The 18,500-nt window shown below is 41.6% G+C and overlaps 1 protein-coding gene across 5 annotated transcripts; it reads right to left on the bottom strand.

Annotated features, from left to right (window-relative positions):
• Positions 1–1,535: 1,535 nt before the first annotated feature.
• Positions 1,536–9,473, bottom strand: LOC124994785 (intelectin-1b-like). Of its 5 annotated transcripts, XM_047567055.1 has the most exons (8): positions 9,405–9,473; positions 9,155–9,218; positions 7,883–7,894; positions 7,521–7,619; positions 6,287–6,534; positions 5,820–5,978; positions 4,184–4,287; positions 1,618–1,753 (listed from the first exon to the last, which is right to left on the bottom strand). In XM_047567055.1, the coding sequence occupies exons 2-7, from the start codon at positions 9,210–9,212 to the stop codon at positions 4,210–4,212; spliced, it is 654 nt and encodes a 217-aa protein (XP_047423011.1). In that variant the 5' UTR covers positions 9,213–9,218; positions 9,405–9,473; the 3' UTR covers positions 1,618–1,753; positions 4,184–4,209. The 5 variants fall into 5 exon arrangements, with proteins under 5 accessions (XP_047423004.1, XP_047423015.1, XP_047423018.1 ...); XM_047567048.1 differs by lacking the exon at positions 4,184–4,287 and having other exon boundaries at positions 1,536–1,753; XM_047567059.1 differs by lacking the exon at positions 4,184–4,287 and having other exon boundaries at positions 1,536–1,753; positions 5,881–5,978.
• Between the last annotated feature and the right edge of the window lie 9,027 nt (positions 9,474–18,500).

Below are 18,500 nucleotides of genomic sequence, written 5' to 3'. Positions count from 1 at the left end.
AGAAAGAAAGAAAGAAAGAAAGAAAGAGAGAGAGAGAAAAAGAAAGAAAGAAACTCATTTTCTATTGAGTGGTCCTGGGAGCCTTGTCCAAAATCATTTGACCATAATGTTAGGGCTAATTTCTGAACCCTCTAATCTATTCCATTAGTCTCTGTGCCTGTCTTTATGCTAGGAGCACATCGTTTTGATTACTATAGCTTTGTAGTACATTTTGAAACCAGGATGTGTGGACTTTATAATTAATTGCCAATAGTAATTAAACTATTTTCATGAATTCTATAAGCCACTCTAGCAAATTATTAAACCCAAGAAGGATGTCTTCTAGCCAGAGAGGAATAATTGACACATAGAATAGGGGAGAATAGGAAGGGCTGGTTATAATCAAAGTTTCAACTTGGAGGAAAACACAATAAAATTCCTAACATTTAATCGAGGGCTGGTACTGATATCATCCCATCTTACCTGCACTAATAACAGTGGGAATGATTTGGTCACTTGACTCCTTTTGAACAAGATCCTGAAGATATGATCCCAGGAGGGTTAGCCACTACCCTAGAAGAGTCATCATCATAGGCCTGGCAGGCCATCCTTCCCCAAGGAGGATACCCAACCACCAAGGCTATAATATACCAGATATGAATATTAGGTGTCTCTTCCTTCTTTGTTGCAACCCCAAGCCCCCACAAAAAAAGAATATTTTCTTCTTTAAGAGTTTCCAGTTGAGGATACAGTCCATATGGGTAAGTTCAGAAGGAGTAGGACAAAAGTCCTCCTCCCTGCCCTTTATTCCTCTGGCTATTTTAAAGGGTTAACTGAAGGGAGTTGGGGGATGGCATATTCCCCTATCAGGATTCCTAAGCCCTAACATTCCAAGGGCAAAAGTGGTTGAGTAGAATCATTCAGAACAATAGACAGTCTTTTGAAATCTCTTAGAATTCATAAAAACCCTTATGGTTTGAATATGAGGTATCCCCCAAAAGATCCTGTGTTAATTCAAGAGTATTCGGAAGTGAAATAACTGGATTGTGAGCACTGTAACCTAATCATCCATCCTAATTTGAATAAACTGGCTGGGTAGTAATTGTAGGCAGGTGGGGCATGGCTGGAGGAGGTGGGTCACTGGGGGCATGTCCTAGAAGAGTTCTTTCCTGATGGCGCGCTCTCTCTCTCTCTCTCTCTCTCTCTCTCTCTCTCTCTCTCTCTCTCTCTCTCTCTCTCTCTCTCTCTTTCTCTCTCCACTTCCTTGCTGCCATGAGTGGAGTAACTTCTCTCTACCACACTCTCCACCATGATGTTCTACCTCACCTTGGGCCCAGGACAATGGACTTGATCCACCATGGACTGAAGCTCTGAAACACCAGTCAAAATAAACTTTCTTTCCTCTAAGTTGTTCTCATCAGATATTTTGGTCACAGTGACGCAAAGTCAACTAACACAAACATCAATCCCTAAATTAATATGATTTATTCTAATATGATTTATTAATATGATTTATTCTTCTTTCCTCTGCTACTAACATTTTATCTACAGGGCAAGTGTTTCACCATCCTTGGGACCCCATCATTGGGACAAGAGTTCTGGGTCCCATAGTATGACGTTCTCAACGGTAGAAGAGAAACACAGCTGCCTCCGTTATCTCCCGGCTGCTGCTATAAGAAACACGAGTTCCATGTCCATTCCAATCAAAAGCAGAGAAGTCTCCACACTGCAGGGGATCACTCTCTGGGAAGTATCCTCCTCCACCGATGCAGTGCTAGGAAACAAAGAGAGGAGGAGGTGGCAATGAGAGCTCTGCTGGTGAGCCCAAAGACCTTAATGGCCAAATGCAGAGGAATCTTTGGTTCTCAGACATTCTCCATGGACAGTGTTGATCTAGTTCTCCCATAAAAACTTCTCAACCTTTATCTTTAGTGACACCATCTCCTCTTGACTTTTGTTCAACTTTTCTGGACATTTGTCCTTGGATTCCCTGGCCAGACTCTTCCTTCATGAATTTCTTAAACGCTACTCCCTAGGAGAGACACTTCTTCCCCTCCCTTATAGATTGTCTGATCCTCTTTGGCTACAGTTACTAACAATTCACTGATGGCTCCCAAAGCTCTGTCTCTAGTCCGTTTGTTTTTGGGCTGCAGACTCAAGCTCTATCACTGGGATCTCTCTGCAGGCACTTCAAGCTCCACCCAACCAAAACACAGTCAATCACACCCAGGCATCATTTAACAATGGGGATACTTTCTGAGAAACATATCATTGGGCAATTTTGTCATTGTGTGAACGTGATAGTGTATTTACACAACTGAGATGACCATGATGTCACAAGGTAATATAATCTCCTGGGACCTCTGTCATATTTGCAGTCTGTCATTGATCAAAATATTGTTATGCGGTAGTGTATATGACTGCATGTCCTTCACTGACCCCCAAACTGTTCATCATCCAGACACCCTGACTTAATAAAAGATGTCCCCTTACCCAAATGAAAACCATGAGGTTATTCTAGACTTCTCTTTCCATCATCTGTGTTCAACTGATCATAAATTGTAAATCTTTGGAATTCATCCCTGTGGGCTCTACCCTACTTCAGGCCTCCATCTGGACTATTGGAACCAACTCAGTACTGATCTCCTGGTCCTTAATGTCACACCCCTAGAGTCTGTCACCACTGTGCTACCAGCATAACTGTCACAGAGATGATCAAGTCAATCTTCCCTATAAAGTGCTTTATTGGTTTCCATCACCTATATAATAAAGTTCAGGGGCTGGGGTTGTGACTCAGTGGTAGAGGGCTTGCCTACCATGTGTGAGGCACTTGGTTCGATTCTCGGCACCACATAAAAATAAATGAATAAAATAAAAACATGTCAACATCTAAAAAATTTTTTTTTTAAAGTTCAAAATCTTTGGTGTGATGGGAGGCCTCTTCCTATACAGTTGCTGTCTCTACCCCACATACATCTCATGCACCAAAACTGCAAAACTGTTTGCTGCCCCCTCAGTGCCAAATGCTCTCTGAAACACTGATAATTCTGTACCCATTATTCATTCAACCTAAACTGCACAGATACCTCATAAATTTCTATCTATCCATCCATCTCTCAAGCCTCAGCACAGAAGTCACCTTCCTGCAATCACTTCCTTGACACCTCCATCAGAGTTAGGTGTTCTTGTAGCCCCTAGTTATTTGTTGTTGTTGTTTTGTTTTGTTTTTTCTTATTTTTGGTGCTGATGGTTGAACCATGCCTCACACATGCCAGGCAAGCACTCAACCTCTGTGCTACACTCCCACCTCCCTGGTTTATATTTCTATGAGACCTTGGATTCATTAGATAGTAATTTCATCTTTCTGTGAATGTCTGCCCTGTTTGATGATGAACAAGGAGCTCTTTGTGTCCCCTGTACTTGTGCAGTGTAGCTGCCCAGTGCAGGCTTAACTAGGTAATGAACAGGTGCATGCTGGCACATGTGCACACCACATTACACATGTCTTAAGCCATGGCTTAAAGAAGCCATAGGAGCCAGGTCATCACAACGAGACCTGCTCCTTTAGTGTCCCCATACTGAAAATTCCCCATCATGACCCCAGGGTTCTCCTGGACAGTGAAGCTGCCTCATCCTTCTCTGGCAATCAGTCCACAAGGTGACCTCTGGACAGAGAAAGTACCTGTGGCAGGGAGCTGGGATGGCCTGAGTGAGGTCTAGCAGTATATGTCTGGGACTTTCCTGGTAACCTCTCAACACATGGTGCATCCATGCAATCCCTGGGCAGGGTTGGGCAGGCCAAGTTTGACTTTGAAAGCTTAACCTCAGGTGGAGAATAACAACACTTCATGTTTCTCAAGCACTCTCAGCTTCAGAAGCATCCATGGGATGTCCCTGAACATAATCTTCACCCTAACTCTAGGTAACAGAATGTTTTCTCCCAAAGGCTGAGCATACAACAATCAATGGTGCATTTGAAACCTCAATCCCTGATTTTGGTCCCAAACAGTACAGGACGTCTGTGCTTGCACAGGAGGTTTCACAGACCTGGTCCCTGAGACTCAGCAAGAAGGAAGGGCAGTCACACTCTCACACACACACACATGCTCACACCACACTCAACACCAACACACACACACACACTCACACACACACACAGAGTCAACCTCACTCGCAAGCCCCTTTGGTCCTCACAAAGACTCACAAATTCAGTGTTACATCCGGTGACCTTCATTCCAGCACACAAGGCATTGGCTGCTCCCTCATTATTAAATACTCTGAACTGGATAAATCCTGCAGTGAATTCCACTGAAAATGAGATGCAGAAAACAGCACTCAGGGAGAATGCCAGAAATAGCTTCCTTTAGGCCAACCCAGAGAGTACTGATGCGAGTCTGAGGCTTGAGAGGGGGGCCCAGCACTACTTTGGTTAATGACTGGTGCATCCCACCCCCAAACTTGACCAAAAGGAACATTTTCCCACCCACAGAAATTGAGAACTGGTTCTCAGAGAGGGCCCCTGTTCTACCAAAGCTCATATAGAGAAATTCAACAATACTGGAAAATCACAAATATTTCAAGGCTTCTTGCAGCAATTAGTTTTTCTTGTTTCTTTCTCTCTCTTTCTCTCTCTCTCTCTCTCTCTCTCTCTCTCTCTCTCTCTCTCTCTCTCTCTCTCTCTCTCTTTGAGATAGGCTCTCACTAAATTGTTCAAGCTGACCTACACATACCACAATGTCTGGCTTCTCTTTTATTTTAAATTCCCAAATCCTAGATGTATTTACAACAGCTTTGAATTTTATAGAATAGGCTCAGCCTCTACAAAGTGATGCTACCGAACTTGGAGTCACAATAAACAAATACCTACCACTCACAATAGAAATAAAATTGTCTCATCATTTGGTTCATTGTTCTGCCCTTTACACATGAACCTGGTCTGGGCTTAATACGTTGCTGAGGAGTTGATAATGGGGTTGGTAGGAATAGAGTCTGGAACCAAATTTCCCCAGTCCACATGCTGACTCTCCGGCCTATGCACTGTGATCTCAGGTGTGTTCCTGAAGCTCTTATTGCTTCAGTTTTCTGATCCATAAAGTGGGGTTAATAATAATCCTCAAGGCCAGTTGTGCAAATTAAATGTGACAATACATGTAATATTCATAGAAGAGAACCAGGCTGTAGTAATAAATAACCTCTCCCTATCGTAACTGAATTGATCCTCTTTGCTATGAAGAATTCAAGGAGCATTAAAAACTGACACTGGGGCTGGGGAGATAGCTCAGTTGGTAGAGTGCTCACTCTCCCAAGCACATGGCCCTGGTTTCGATCCCCAGCACCGCAAAAAAAAAAAAAAAAAAAAAAAAAAATTCACACTGGCCATAGGGTGAGTAATAAGATGCAGTTTTCTGAGCATTGCCGAAATCATAGACCATAGGTATTGCTGGACCATTGTCAGTCCAACACTTTCCTATTCCGTATTTCACTGGGTATTTCTACAGGAACAACAACAAAAAAAAAATCATTGAATAAGTACAATAGTTTATGATTTCATTCATAAAGAGGAAGCAATGTTTTCTCAGTAGCTGAGATTATTTCTAAACCAGTCAAAATATGAATCTTTCCTTTTTACTATGCTTCTCCAATAGCCCAAGCCAAATCTCCTCCCCTGAATCTCTTATCTTTTCTGGTTCAGAATTTCTAAGGAAAGTGAAACAGAAGCCATCGACAAATGAGGATTAGGGGACATGAAAGGCACATGGAAACATGCTTCTTGCTCAACCTCAAACACCTGTTTCTCTCTATATTCATGAAAACCAGCCCCAGCCAGCAGTCCTGTGTACCTGGTAGAGGCCAAACAGATTATGTTCCAGATGCTGGAAGAAACCAGTTATGGTGCGGTACCTCAGCAGAGAGCTGTTCCACCAATTCTGCATGGGGCTGTTGTTGGGCACATGCCAGATGCCCAGGTCCTGGGCCTGGATGTCATAGTAGCCAGGGTTCTGGAAAAGCAACCAATATTGAGACTGACCAGCTCAGAAGGTTCCACAAGGGCAAAAGATGTACATGGGCTCCTTCAGCTGAGCTGATAGCTCTGGGCTGCAGGTGGACAGATGAGCATCACACACCCCTTCCAACAGATCATGTCTCCCAATACCTAATAGTCATGTGGGGAGGGAGCTGGGATGCACGATGTGTAACTATGTCTCTCTTCTGCTCCAGTCCTATGTCCACAGCCCAACTCTTAACCGTCCCTCCTACTATGACCCAGCCACACTCAGGTCCTCACTCTTTCCCAAGTGGCACCCACCTTATAGTCGTCGCTGGTGGCCGCCTCTGCAGACCCAAAGGTGTTGTAATTGGCCCAGTTGCCATCCCCCTCCGGGTAGTCTGCTCTGTTGCCCTGTTGACTGGACCACCGATCACCCACCGTGCACTTCCCAGGCATGCTGTTCTCGTGCACACTGGCCACCAGGGTCCAGCCGCCACCCGCAGAGGTCATGTCACAGAAGGTCTGGTAGATGACACCATTCTTGGCCCGGAGGAAATACAGTCCATCTGTAGAGAGAACCAGCCAGAGCCTCCCTGTGTGTGAACTCATGGTCCATCTCAGCCCTGTGACCAGGACAGCTCTGAGAACTAGACACCTGACCTAAGGACTCTTCTCCTGAGTTCTATCACTTTGCATCCCTGGGTGTATGTACCCCCAAATTCAGAAGATGACACCCCACCGATTAAGGCAGAACACAGAATTATCCAAGCTCTCAGCAACGTTCTTCACAGACTTATGCACAGAATTTTCTAGCAGTTCCACTTTTCTAGATCTAGCAGTTCCACTTCTAGGATACACTCAAAGAATTAAAAACAGAAACTCAAACAGAAATTTGTACACTTAACATTTATTGTAGCATTAGTCACAAGACTCAAAAGACAGAAAAAAACCAAGTGTTCAACAGAAGAATGGATAAATAAAATATTGAGTGTATATATACATACACATCATACACAATATATAGCATATATTGACATATATATCTATGCAGAATGGATAAAAAGAAATTAATTATTCATGCTTAATGAAAACATTATGCTTCGTGAAATAAGCCAGATGCAAAAGTACAGTTACCTTATGTTTCTACCTATATGAGATAATAAGAATAGGAAAATTTATAGGGACAGAAAGTAGAAAAGAAGTTACCAGGGCCTTAGGGAAGGTAGAATAAAGATTCATTCTTAATAAGTATAGAGTTTCTTTTTGGGGTAATGAAATTTTCTTGAGATGGATAGTGGTGGTGGTTGCAGTAGCACAAGCCTATAACCCCAGCAACTGGGAAGGCTGAGGCAGAAGGATCACAAGTTCGAAGACAGCCTCAGCAACTTAGAGAGACCTTGTCTCAATAAAAAGGAGGGAGAGGTGAATGTAGCTCAGTGGTAAAGTTCCCCAGGTTCAATCCACAGTACCAAAACAATTTTAAATAAGCTAAAGAAAAAAAAAAAAAAAGAATTTCCCAGAGGACAAAATCCTGACAGGGCTCGTTACTTACCATCTGCCCTAAGGTACTTCTCTTTAATTTCTTTGCAGCTTCTAGGCAGAGGTGCAGACAATAAAGACCAGGTCCATTTCTTGGGAACAGTACTGACCACTGCAACAGAATATGAAGAGTTTCATTCTCTTTGCTAGTTTAACACAAAACCCAGCCTTCCCTTGCCACTAATCCCAAACTCATTCCATCACTCCCTGCCTGGGTTGAAAGTCCCTGAGCTATCTAGTGTCATCCATTCAGCCCATCTGAGCCAGCATCCAGCACAGATTTAACTTACCTCCCTCCACACAACCTCATGCTGTGCCAAGTCTTGCCATGGGCACCTGACATTCAAAGAAAATAAACACCCCCCAAGAACTTACCTCTAGAGGGAGCTGCCAAAAAACAACAGAAAATTTTATTAAAAGGAATGAATCATAAGCTCAGGAAAACAAAAGAAAGACTGAGATGAGAATAGAGAAGTCTGAATGGAGCCAGGGGGACCGTTTTGGTTTGGATGACTTAGTCACAGAGGCTTTCTACTTCAGGTACACTATAGTGTATTCTGAGAGAATAGACATGATTTATCAGTTGGAAGAAAGAAAAGAGACTTCAAGGCAAGGAGAACAACATGTCCAAAGACCTGGAGAAAAGAATAAAGCAAAGTCCAACCTGAAGAAATGCAGATAGCTAAATATGGTTGAGACAGAGTGTGAGGTTGACAGTGCTGAGACTCTAGTCAAGAGACCCACAGGGGCGTACAATGATGAACCTCGTATACGAGTTTCAACTTTGCAAACAGTCTGAAAGTCTGGGGGGATGGAAGCAGTCACAAGCTTTGGAGTCAGAGGTATTCAGGCCTAAGTAGCTCAAGCTTCCAAGTGGAGAGTCCTTGGATTCTACTTAACATACCTGAGTCTCAGTTTCCTCATGCCTAAGATGAAGATAATAGTGTTTGTGTTGGAGGTCAAATGAAATAGTATTTAGAAACATGCTTTTCTCAGCCAGGCATGGTGGCACACTCCTGTGATTCAGTGAGTCACGAGGCTGAGGCAGGAGGATCACAAATTCAAGACCAGCCTGGGCAACTTGGGAGACCCTATCTCAAAATAAAAAATAATAAAACATGCTGATGCTGTGACTCAGTGGTTCAGAGCCCCTGGGCTAAATCCCCAGTACTGAGAAAAGAAACAGTCTTTTCTATTTAAAAATAATAATAATAAATAAATAACAACAAAAATAAATACAGATTGTAAAATGCCATTGCTATTCTTGTCGTAGAGAAGACTATAAAGAGAACAATCTTAGGACACAGAGCATACCACACAATTACTGTGGAAATCCCAAGGTCAAGGCAGGCCATGGTAGTGGGAAGTGGCAAGGAGAGGACAGGATTCTACTAGGGTCCCCTCAGGGCCACACAGAGACAAGAACCAGACCCAGGATATGTCTTAGCAATACTCTCACTGCTAGAGACCAGATCCCTCAAGAAGCCAGAAATCAGCGCTCAGACTACGTCCAAGCTGGCCTCTGTGCATGTCAAAGACATCATCTCTGGCTCAGGAGAGACCCCCAACCTGGAAGCAACGCTGCCTAGTTCTGTTTTCTTTGAATTCTGTGTGCAGGTGGGCTGGGAACATGACAGTGAGACTCACCAGCACTGCACCCTCTGGTGGCCACAATCAGAAACAACAGGAAGCCCAGTTGGGTCATGGTGGTCTAAAAAAAAAAAAAGCAAGATGAAAGTCACTATATTGATTATGTTTTTTTCTTTATTCCTGTCCTCACTCCTCTCTAATTCTACAAAGACTCAAAGGTCCCCTTGCCTCTTTTCTTTTTTAACTCCACACATCTCTAGGAACTAAACCAGACCTGAACTGAGACCTAAGGGCTCCCCAAACTCACAGAAAGCAAACTCCTTCAACACAGGACCAGGAGTTGAAGTTGCCAGTTGAGTGGAGCCTGGAGTTTTCTCTGCAGAGGCTCCTAATGAGAGGTGAAGTGTTGAGCCCTTTATGGAGAGAGCACAGGGGACACAGCCCAGGTCTCCAGACTCCTGCTTCCTTGGTATGATGCCCAAAGAGGTGAGGCCTCTGGTTTTTATAGGAAATATAGACAGGACAAATATTAGAGGAATTAGCAGGACAAATATTAGAGGTCATCTACTAACATTGTTCCTAAATTTGCAGATTTCATGCACTTGTGTGTTTTCCAAAAAGACAATAGAGGAGACTAGTGAGAGTTGATGTTGTTTTGAGTTTTTGTTTGTGCATTTTTTCCTGCTAAGTAAAACCTTCCTCTCAAATTAAGCATTCATCGTCATCATCATTTTATAACAAAAGGAAACTTTAAGAACAAAATATGAAAGGTATTATTTCACATAAACATATATTTAGCTTGAATAAATGGAACTTCAGGCAAAGTTTTGCTATTTTGTCCAAAATTGTCTTATTTTACCACAAACTAACCAAACTTTACTACATACTGCATTTTGGATTAAACCAGTAAAAATCACCTTTGATGTTTTAAACCTCCTATATCATTTCTGTCCCAATGTTATCCAAATTCCATCAGCTTTTAATAGAAGTGATCATCTCCTCCCAGGGACACCACATCCCTAATACATAACTTCATTATGGTACTGATAACATTGCAACCGATAGGAAAAGACTGTAAATCTCTCTTTGATTAAGCTAGTATTTTTTATCTTTGTAGGTCTGAAGTACAGATTTGTACAAAATACTCAGAGATGCTGATAGAATAAAATAAAACAGTGCCCATGAAGGAAGACCCACTTCTGCCCCTCTCTCCTCCTTGCCCTGCCTACAGGGTAACAGCAATCTCCTGCTCAGCATTATTACCAGCCTCAGATCCCTCATAAAGCCCAAGGTCATCAAAAAGAGAAACAAGAAGTCCACTCAGCTCTTAGTCAGGCTGATATGTCAAAATTAAGCATAACTGATAGAAACTCAGAGATATCAACAACTCAGTACAGAGAAGATTCAAGGGCCAGAGTTTGATTCCCAACATTGGTTATGGGAGCAAGAGGAAAGTAAAGCCCATGCTACCCAGTGGCTTCTGGAAGTTCATGGTCCCCAATATCAAGGAGCTGGAAATACTGCTGATGTGCAACAAGTCTTATTGTGCTAAGATTGCTCACAATATTTTCTCCAAGAACCTCAAAACCATCATGAAAAAAGAAACCCAGTTGGCCCTCAGAGTCACCAGTTCCAATGCCAGGCTGCACAGTGGAGAAAATAAATAAAAGATTCATGTGCATATTTTATGTGTACTTAAATAAACCCATAAAAACTGCACATGTGCACACAAGCAAAATATATACTTCTTTTAGTACTTTTCTTATTAATTCTCAAATGTATTTTTCCATATTTTGACATCTCTAGTATCATTATGCATCCCGTCCTTAGTAGTACACACATCACAGAACAGTCCACAATTGATTGATTGAACTTAAGAGTCTAGGAAAATGGTAGACCTGTTGGAGGGACATTATCCCTTCTAACCACCAGCATCCAATCAGTGACTGTGTTTCACTGATTGTACCTCCTACTTCCTCTGAAATCTGTTCCCCATGCCACCTCCTCCAAATCCCTCTGCCCTTGACACTTGTTTAAGATCTCAATCATTTAGAATACATTCAGTGGTGACTAATAGAAACCCCATCTCAAAGTAGCTTAAACAAAAATTTAAATTTATCACTTCATGAAGAAATCTAGAAAGAGGGTAAGATCTAGGCTTCATTGATTCATTAGCTTCCACTTCTTCATACAGAGTTCTAGAAGGCAACTGGTATTTCAGGCATTACCTACAAGACAAGGGAGGAGGGATCATCTTCTCCCATGGCTCCTTTTCAGGAGAAAGCAAGCTTTCTAATGTCTCACTGACTAGAGATCAGTCACATGTTGCACTAGTTCCACCGGGTTTCCTTAAAAACGATCACATTGGTGCCCCAAACAATGCAAACCTGTTTTCTCACAGTTCTGGAGACTAGACGTGAAAGGTACCATGCCCAGTTCTAATTCCTTCTGAGGTCTGGTTCCTTAGGAGGCCTCTCTCCTTAGCTTGGAGTAGCCACCTTTCTGTGTATTTACTTGTTCTGATCATTGTGTGCATGTCCATCCCCAGTGTCTCTCTTTGTGTTCAAATTTCCTCTTCCTAGAAGTAGAGCAGCAATATTGGATTAGAATCCATCCTAATTACCTCATTTTACTTAATTGCCTCTCTAAAGACCCTGTCTTCAAATGCAATCACATTCCGACTCAACATATGAAATTGACAACATAAGTCAGCCCAAACACACACACATTCCTGAAGCAAACTCTGGTCAGTGTATAGAACTGTCCAGATTGCCCAAAACCATTCATCTGGCCTTGTGATTAATACTGGTGAGCCACATAACAAGGCTTTCTCTGGCCTCTATTTCAAACCTCTTCTGTCTCTAGTGGTGGCCCACCTCAATCCCCTCTCCACACTTGTGCCAACAAGAATCCTTGTAAAACACAAACCATCCCTACAATCCCATTAAAAATATCCTTGTTCTCCTACATCAGCTGGGCAACCAAGTTCAAAATCCATATCATAACTGTGTCAGATATCCATTACTACATAACAACCCACTCAAGGGCTGGGATTGTGGTATAGCGTTTGCTTGGCACGTGTGAGGCACTGGGTTCGATCTTCAGTGCCACATGAAAATCAATAAATAAAATAAAGGTATTATATCCATCTACAACTTTAAAAAATAATAGAAAATTTTTTTTAAAATCCACTCCTCAATGTAGTGACTCAAAAATGCAACAATCATTTCTTTTCCTTAGGAGGCTGTGATTTGAGCATGGCTTGTTTCTGTTTTACATCAGCTAAAACAGTGTAGTGCCTTCTCTTACATTCACTCACTTATAAATAAACTGTCAGGATGGGATATTTGTGTTGAGTTATTCAGACATCTGAAAGCAATAGTGAGCCCATTGCTGGTGGCCAGAGTCTTGTATGAATGCTGGACACTTGCTCTCTTCAGTCTTTCTTTTACCCACTTTGGATCTTATTTGTATTTTAGCTCTCCTTCCCTGATCACTGAATTTCTGTATGCTTCAGAACACAGGACTCAGAGGAGTTAAGAGGATAACAGTAGGACTAGTAAGGACTGTTAGAACATTGGTAATGACAAGTTGAGGGCAGAAGAGAGAAATAGCAGGAGATAGCAATGGCAGTCAAGTGCCATTTCCACTTACACCACAACCTATGTGGGGTGACAAGGGGCTAGTTTGAGGCTAGGTTGTATAATGAGAAGCCGAAAATTATTGGGAGGTGAGGGAGGGCTGATAGGAATGTAAAAGAATAAGAGCACTTGCCTAAGCCTGCACAAGGCCCTGGGTTCAATCCCCAGCACTGCAAAAATAAATAAAAGAAAGAATAGATGATTGATTGTTTTGATAGACTATTGTTTTTGGTGGACTTAGATTCATCCTCAATGGCCAGTGCATGTCAAAATAATTCAAAACATACCTGAGACAGAAAATTGACAGGATGTGTGTGCATCGAGAGAGAAGCATGAGAAGAAAGCCCCTCCTGCACCTCCTCACTCCAGCCCAGCATCTGCCTCTGGTGACTTGGTTATACTGTCTTATTTTAAAAAAAGAAAACTTTATTGTAAACAGAGGGGGCAGTGGGAGAGAGAGATAAACATGGAGTTTAATGAATTATAAAAAGGCAAATACCTGGGTCATTATCATCCTGGTCAAGAAATAGAACTGTCAGCACCCCAGGAGCTTCCCATATGCTCCTTCCAGATTATAAACCTCTCTCTTCCCCCTAAAAGTCATCACTTGCCCAACTCCTATGGTAATCAGATTCTGTGCCCAGGCCACACTGTCAAAAATATTATAGATTTATAGCCAGGCAAGGAACACAGCTTATGTAATCACAGCTACTGGGGTGGGGGTGGGGGGAGGGGGCGGGGATAAGGCAAAAGGAGTTCAAGTTGGAGGCCAACCTGGGCAACTTAGTGAGACCCTGTCTCAAATTTTTTAAAAAAATTTTAAAGGAGCCAGTCGCGGTGGTTCATGCCTATAGTTCTAGTAGCTCAGGAGGCTGAGGCAGGAGGTTCACAATTTCAAAGCCAGACTCAGCAAATTAGTGAGGCCCTAAGTCACTCATTGAGAACCTATTTCAAAATACAATATTTTTAAAATTGGCTTAAATATGACTTAGTGGTTTAGTCCCCCTGGATTCAATCCCCTATACCAAAAAAAAAAAAAAAAAAAAAAAAAAATTTAAGGGCCAGGGGTGGGGATGTAACTGAGTAGTAAAATTCCCCTGGGTTCAATCTCCAGTACAGAAAAAAAATTATAGATTTATAAAGTGTCTTGATACCCAGTAGTGCAAGACTTCTCACCTGTTCTTCAAAACTGTCTTGGTGACTCTTGGTCTTTGCATAAAACTTTTTTTGTTTGCTTTTCAGTGCTGGGATGAAACCCAGGGCCTCACCCATCTAGGAAAGTGCTTTACCACTGAGATGCATTCCAAGTCCTTACATAAAACTTTTTAAATCTACTTAAATCACACACACACACACACACACACACACACACACACACACACACCACAAACCTTTGGGGTTTTTACATGAATTTCATTGACTTTATAGATCATTTTGGAAAGAACTGATGCCTTTAAAGTATCGAATGTGATGTATTTCAAGTTTATTCGGATTTTTATTGCTTTCTCATAATAAAAGTTCTCTGTAAGGAATTTTACATGTGCCTTCTATTATATTTATTCCTGTGCACCTGACTTTTTTTTTTTTTTTTTTTTTTTTTTTTTTTTGTACCAGGGATGGAACCCAGGGACACTTAACCACTGGGCCACATCCCCAGCCCTTTTTCGTATTTTATTGTATTTACAGGGTCTCACTTGAGTTGCTTAGGGTCTCACTAGGTTGCTGAGGCTGGCTTTGAACTTGCAATCCTCCTGCCTCAGTTTCCCGAGTCGCTGGGATTACAAGCATGTGCCACCACACCCAATTTGTACCTGACATTTTTAATGCTGTGGTAAGTGCTATCTTTTTAAATATCATTTTCTAATTGTTTGATGTTTGTATAGAGAAATACAACTGATTTAGCATATTGATTTCATGTCCAGCAAACACTCTCTTCTCTCTTACCCATTCTGATCATGGATCTGTAGATTATTTTGAATTTTCTTCATAACATCTGAAAAATAAGGAGTTCATTTCTTCCTTGCCAATCTCCACACCTTTTGTTTCTTTTTCCTGGCGAACCGCACTGTGGTTACTTTCAGTATCATTTTGACTAGCAGAGAAGGAAGTGGAGATCCTCCTCTTCTACCACACAAGAAAGATTTCAAGATTTCACATGTAAGTACAATGTTGCTATATATTTTTTATGCACAACTTTTATCAGATTATGAAATCCCCTATAGATCCAAGATGGCAGATTAGAGGGAGGCTGCATTCCTTGTCGCTCCAAAACTTGGGTTTCGAGCAGAGGATATCTGTTTCTCGGTGAGTCAGTTTTTGCTGCTTATCGATCCCCTGCTGTTTACTCCATTTTCTACTGCGATCACCTGCAGTCTGCCAGCATATTGACTACTTTTTGAATGCAGATTGCTCACCATCTGGTGCCTACCATCCGCCATTTGCCTGCCTTTCACCTACCCAACACCTACCACCCAATGTTCACCTTCCGATCGTTCAACAGATGTCATCAGACTGACCACAGACTGCCAGTGGAGCACCAGCTGCCTGCTGTTGCCTGGAAGTTCACTGACACAGTACCTGCAAGTTTGGTTACACGTGGCTACCACCATTTTGAGACAACAGCGAGGATTTATAGGACCCCTGGCCAGACTGACTGAGCCTCATCTACAGGATCCCTCAAGCCGACCGATCACTCCCTGCCTCTGGGGCCCTCACATCGGCTGACTGCTCCCTGCCACCAGGACCCCCAGACCAACTGACTGTGCCCTACCACCAGGACCCCCAGACCGACTGATTGCACCCCACCTCCCAGATCCGGCAACCAGACCAAGAACACCCCACCTCCAGGACCCCTACCTGACCAACCGCCCCATGCCTCCAGGACCTCCAGCCGACCACACCCACACCCCAAGCTGCAGCTCCCCATTTGCCAACACATTTGGAAGCAAGAGCAGCCATCTTGGATAATCCTGGAAGCAGTATCTCCCATCTTTAGGTGGGGTAAATCTCATCCTGAGACACCTGCTAGAGACTTGAAGCTCATTGTCAGGTACCTCTCATACATCAGGCTACTGAAGACTGGGAGGTTTGAATACTATAAGACTATCATAGTATAGATTTTCTTTTTTCTCCTTATTGAAAAATTTTAAGTTTTTATTTCTTTACTTTTCTCGCTCTCTTTTCCTTTTGTTTACCTGTTCCCTCAGAGTCTCTTTCTCCCTTTTCCCATGTTAACAACCAAATTCCTCTGATTACACTCTCACTCTTTCTATGATATAGAACTTCTATATATTCTTTTCTTAGCCCATTAACAGTTACATCCTACACCCCTCCGCATCCTCTTTATCCTCCATTAGAAACAGCAGACCTTATTGCAAATCTATTTGTTATACTGAAGATAATAATTGAACTCATTCTGTTTATTGTGACAATATTATTAACATCCTCATAGGGGCTATTTGGTTTCGAGTTGCATACTGTCTGAACTGGGCACTGCTAATATTGATCTCCCCCTTAAAGAAAAGGTTTTGGAAACTTATAGGGTCACTATAAGCCTATAGGGGTGAAACTGCAATACCCCAGATCTGCACTGCTAGAGGGGGAAGATACATGAACAACAGGAAAAAACAAGGGAAGAAAATGATCCAAACAAACCTAGATTCTATATTAATAGAATCCAGTGACAGTATGGCAGAAGAAATGTCAGAAAAGGGCTTCAGATTATACATAATTAAAATGATTCATGAAGCAAAGGATGAGATAAGAGAGCAAATGCATGCAATGAATAATCATACCAATAAACTGCAGGAAGCATACCAACAAGCAACTGCAGGAAGAAAAAGATCATTTCAACAAAGAGAGATTCTCAGATTATGAAATCCCCTTTTTATCCTAACTTTCATCAAGAGTGAACATTTAAAATATCTGTGAATGAATGTTTTATCATGAATGAATCTTGGGTTGTATGTATCACCTTTTCCATCTATCAGGATGATCATATTATTTTTATCCTTGTTTTGCTACAAGTCAAGAAGACCACCTTCTAAAAAAAGTAGGCCCCCCAAAAAAATATACAATAAAACAATAAAAAAATTAAAAAGTAGGCCCAAATCTTTATCATGTCTGATCTGACTTCCTTAACAAGATACCTAGAGCTCAAGAAGTAAAATTAATAATCAATAAATGGGATGGATCAAACTAAAAAGCTGCTCCCAGCAAAGAAAACAATCAATAACGTGAAAAGAGAGCCTACAGAATGGGAGAAAATCTTTACCACACGCACCTCAGATACAGCATTAATCTCCAAGATATATAAAGAACTCAAAAAACTTAACATTAAAAAAACAAATAACACAATGTTAATGGGCTAAGGAACTGAACAGACACTTCACAGAAGAAGATATACAAATGATCAACAACTATATGATTGTTCGTCATCTCTTGCAATTAAAGGAATGCAAATCAAAACTAAGATTTCATCTCACTCCCGTCAGAATGGCAATTATCAAGAATACAAGCAATAGTAAGTGTTGGTGAGGATGTGGAGAAAAAGGTACACTCATACATTACTGGTGGGACTGAAGATTGGTGCAACCATGATGGAAAGCAGTATGGAGATTCCTCAGAAAACTTCAAATGAAACCACCATTTGACCCACTCCTCGATATATGCCCAAAGGACTTAAAATTAGCATAGTACAGTGATGCAGCCACATCAATGTGTATGGAAACTCAATTCACAATAACTAAATGATGGAACCAACCAAATGCCCTTCAACAGATGAATGGATAAAGAAAATGTGGTACATATACACAATGGAATATTACTCAGCCTTAAAGAAGAATGAAATTATGGTATTTGCAGGCAGGTAAATGGATGGAGCTGGAGAATATCATACTAAATGAAATAAGCCAATTCTAAAAAACCAAAGCCTGAGTGTTTTTTCCGATAAGTACATGGTGATCCATTGTGGGGGATGGGTATGGAAGAATGAAGGAACTTTGGATTACGTAGAGGGGAGTGAGAGGAGGGACAGGGTCTGTGGGGATGGCAAGGAATGTAGAATGAGACAGACATTATTACCCAATATACATGTATGAAAAAATATTTAATAAAAAATTAAAAATAAAAATAAAACCTCCTTCTTGAGTGACACTGGTCCCTGGGCTGCATGTTAGAATCATTGCTCCATATGCACTTCCTCCAACACCTGCTCCATTCCTCCTGTCCCAGGGTCACTCCTCAACTCCCTGAGCTTAAGTGTTACTTAAAATTCTCCTCCCTCATTACTGGAATGAAATGGATCGCTTCTTCCTGGGTGTTATCTCATTCCTCATGCAGAGTGTTATGTTAACGCAATAGCATGACCATTTGATTGTTTATTTTTCTCTCACAGCAGTTCTTAGGAAAAAGTTGATGTGTCACTCTATTTAAGCCAACACTCCCTGTAGATTTACACACGTCCTGATATATCAACAAGAGGAAACGGAATTGTATCCGGGACTGAGACAATTGTTCACATAAAAATTATACTTACTATTATACTAGGTTTAACAGTTTACTATCTCTGATATTAAATGCATCTTCATTCAGGGGCATATCAGTTTATATTTCGTCTTCAGTGGTACATAAATAATGATGCCCTCTATCATCTTAGACTTGATGAAAAATGCTCGCTCTAACAGTATCAGAGAGTTGGTATGCTGAAATGAAGAATTTCTTGCAAGCCCAAAGACTTGAGTTCATATTCAGGATTGGGTACT

Source organism: Sciurus carolinensis, chromosome 1, assembly GCF_902686445.1.
Source record: "Sciurus carolinensis chromosome 1, mSciCar1.2, whole genome shotgun sequence".
Classification (NCBI taxonomy): Eukaryota; Metazoa; Chordata; class Mammalia; order Rodentia; family Sciuridae; genus Sciurus; species Sciurus carolinensis.
This window is presented reverse-complemented; position numbering and strand designations above follow the sequence as displayed.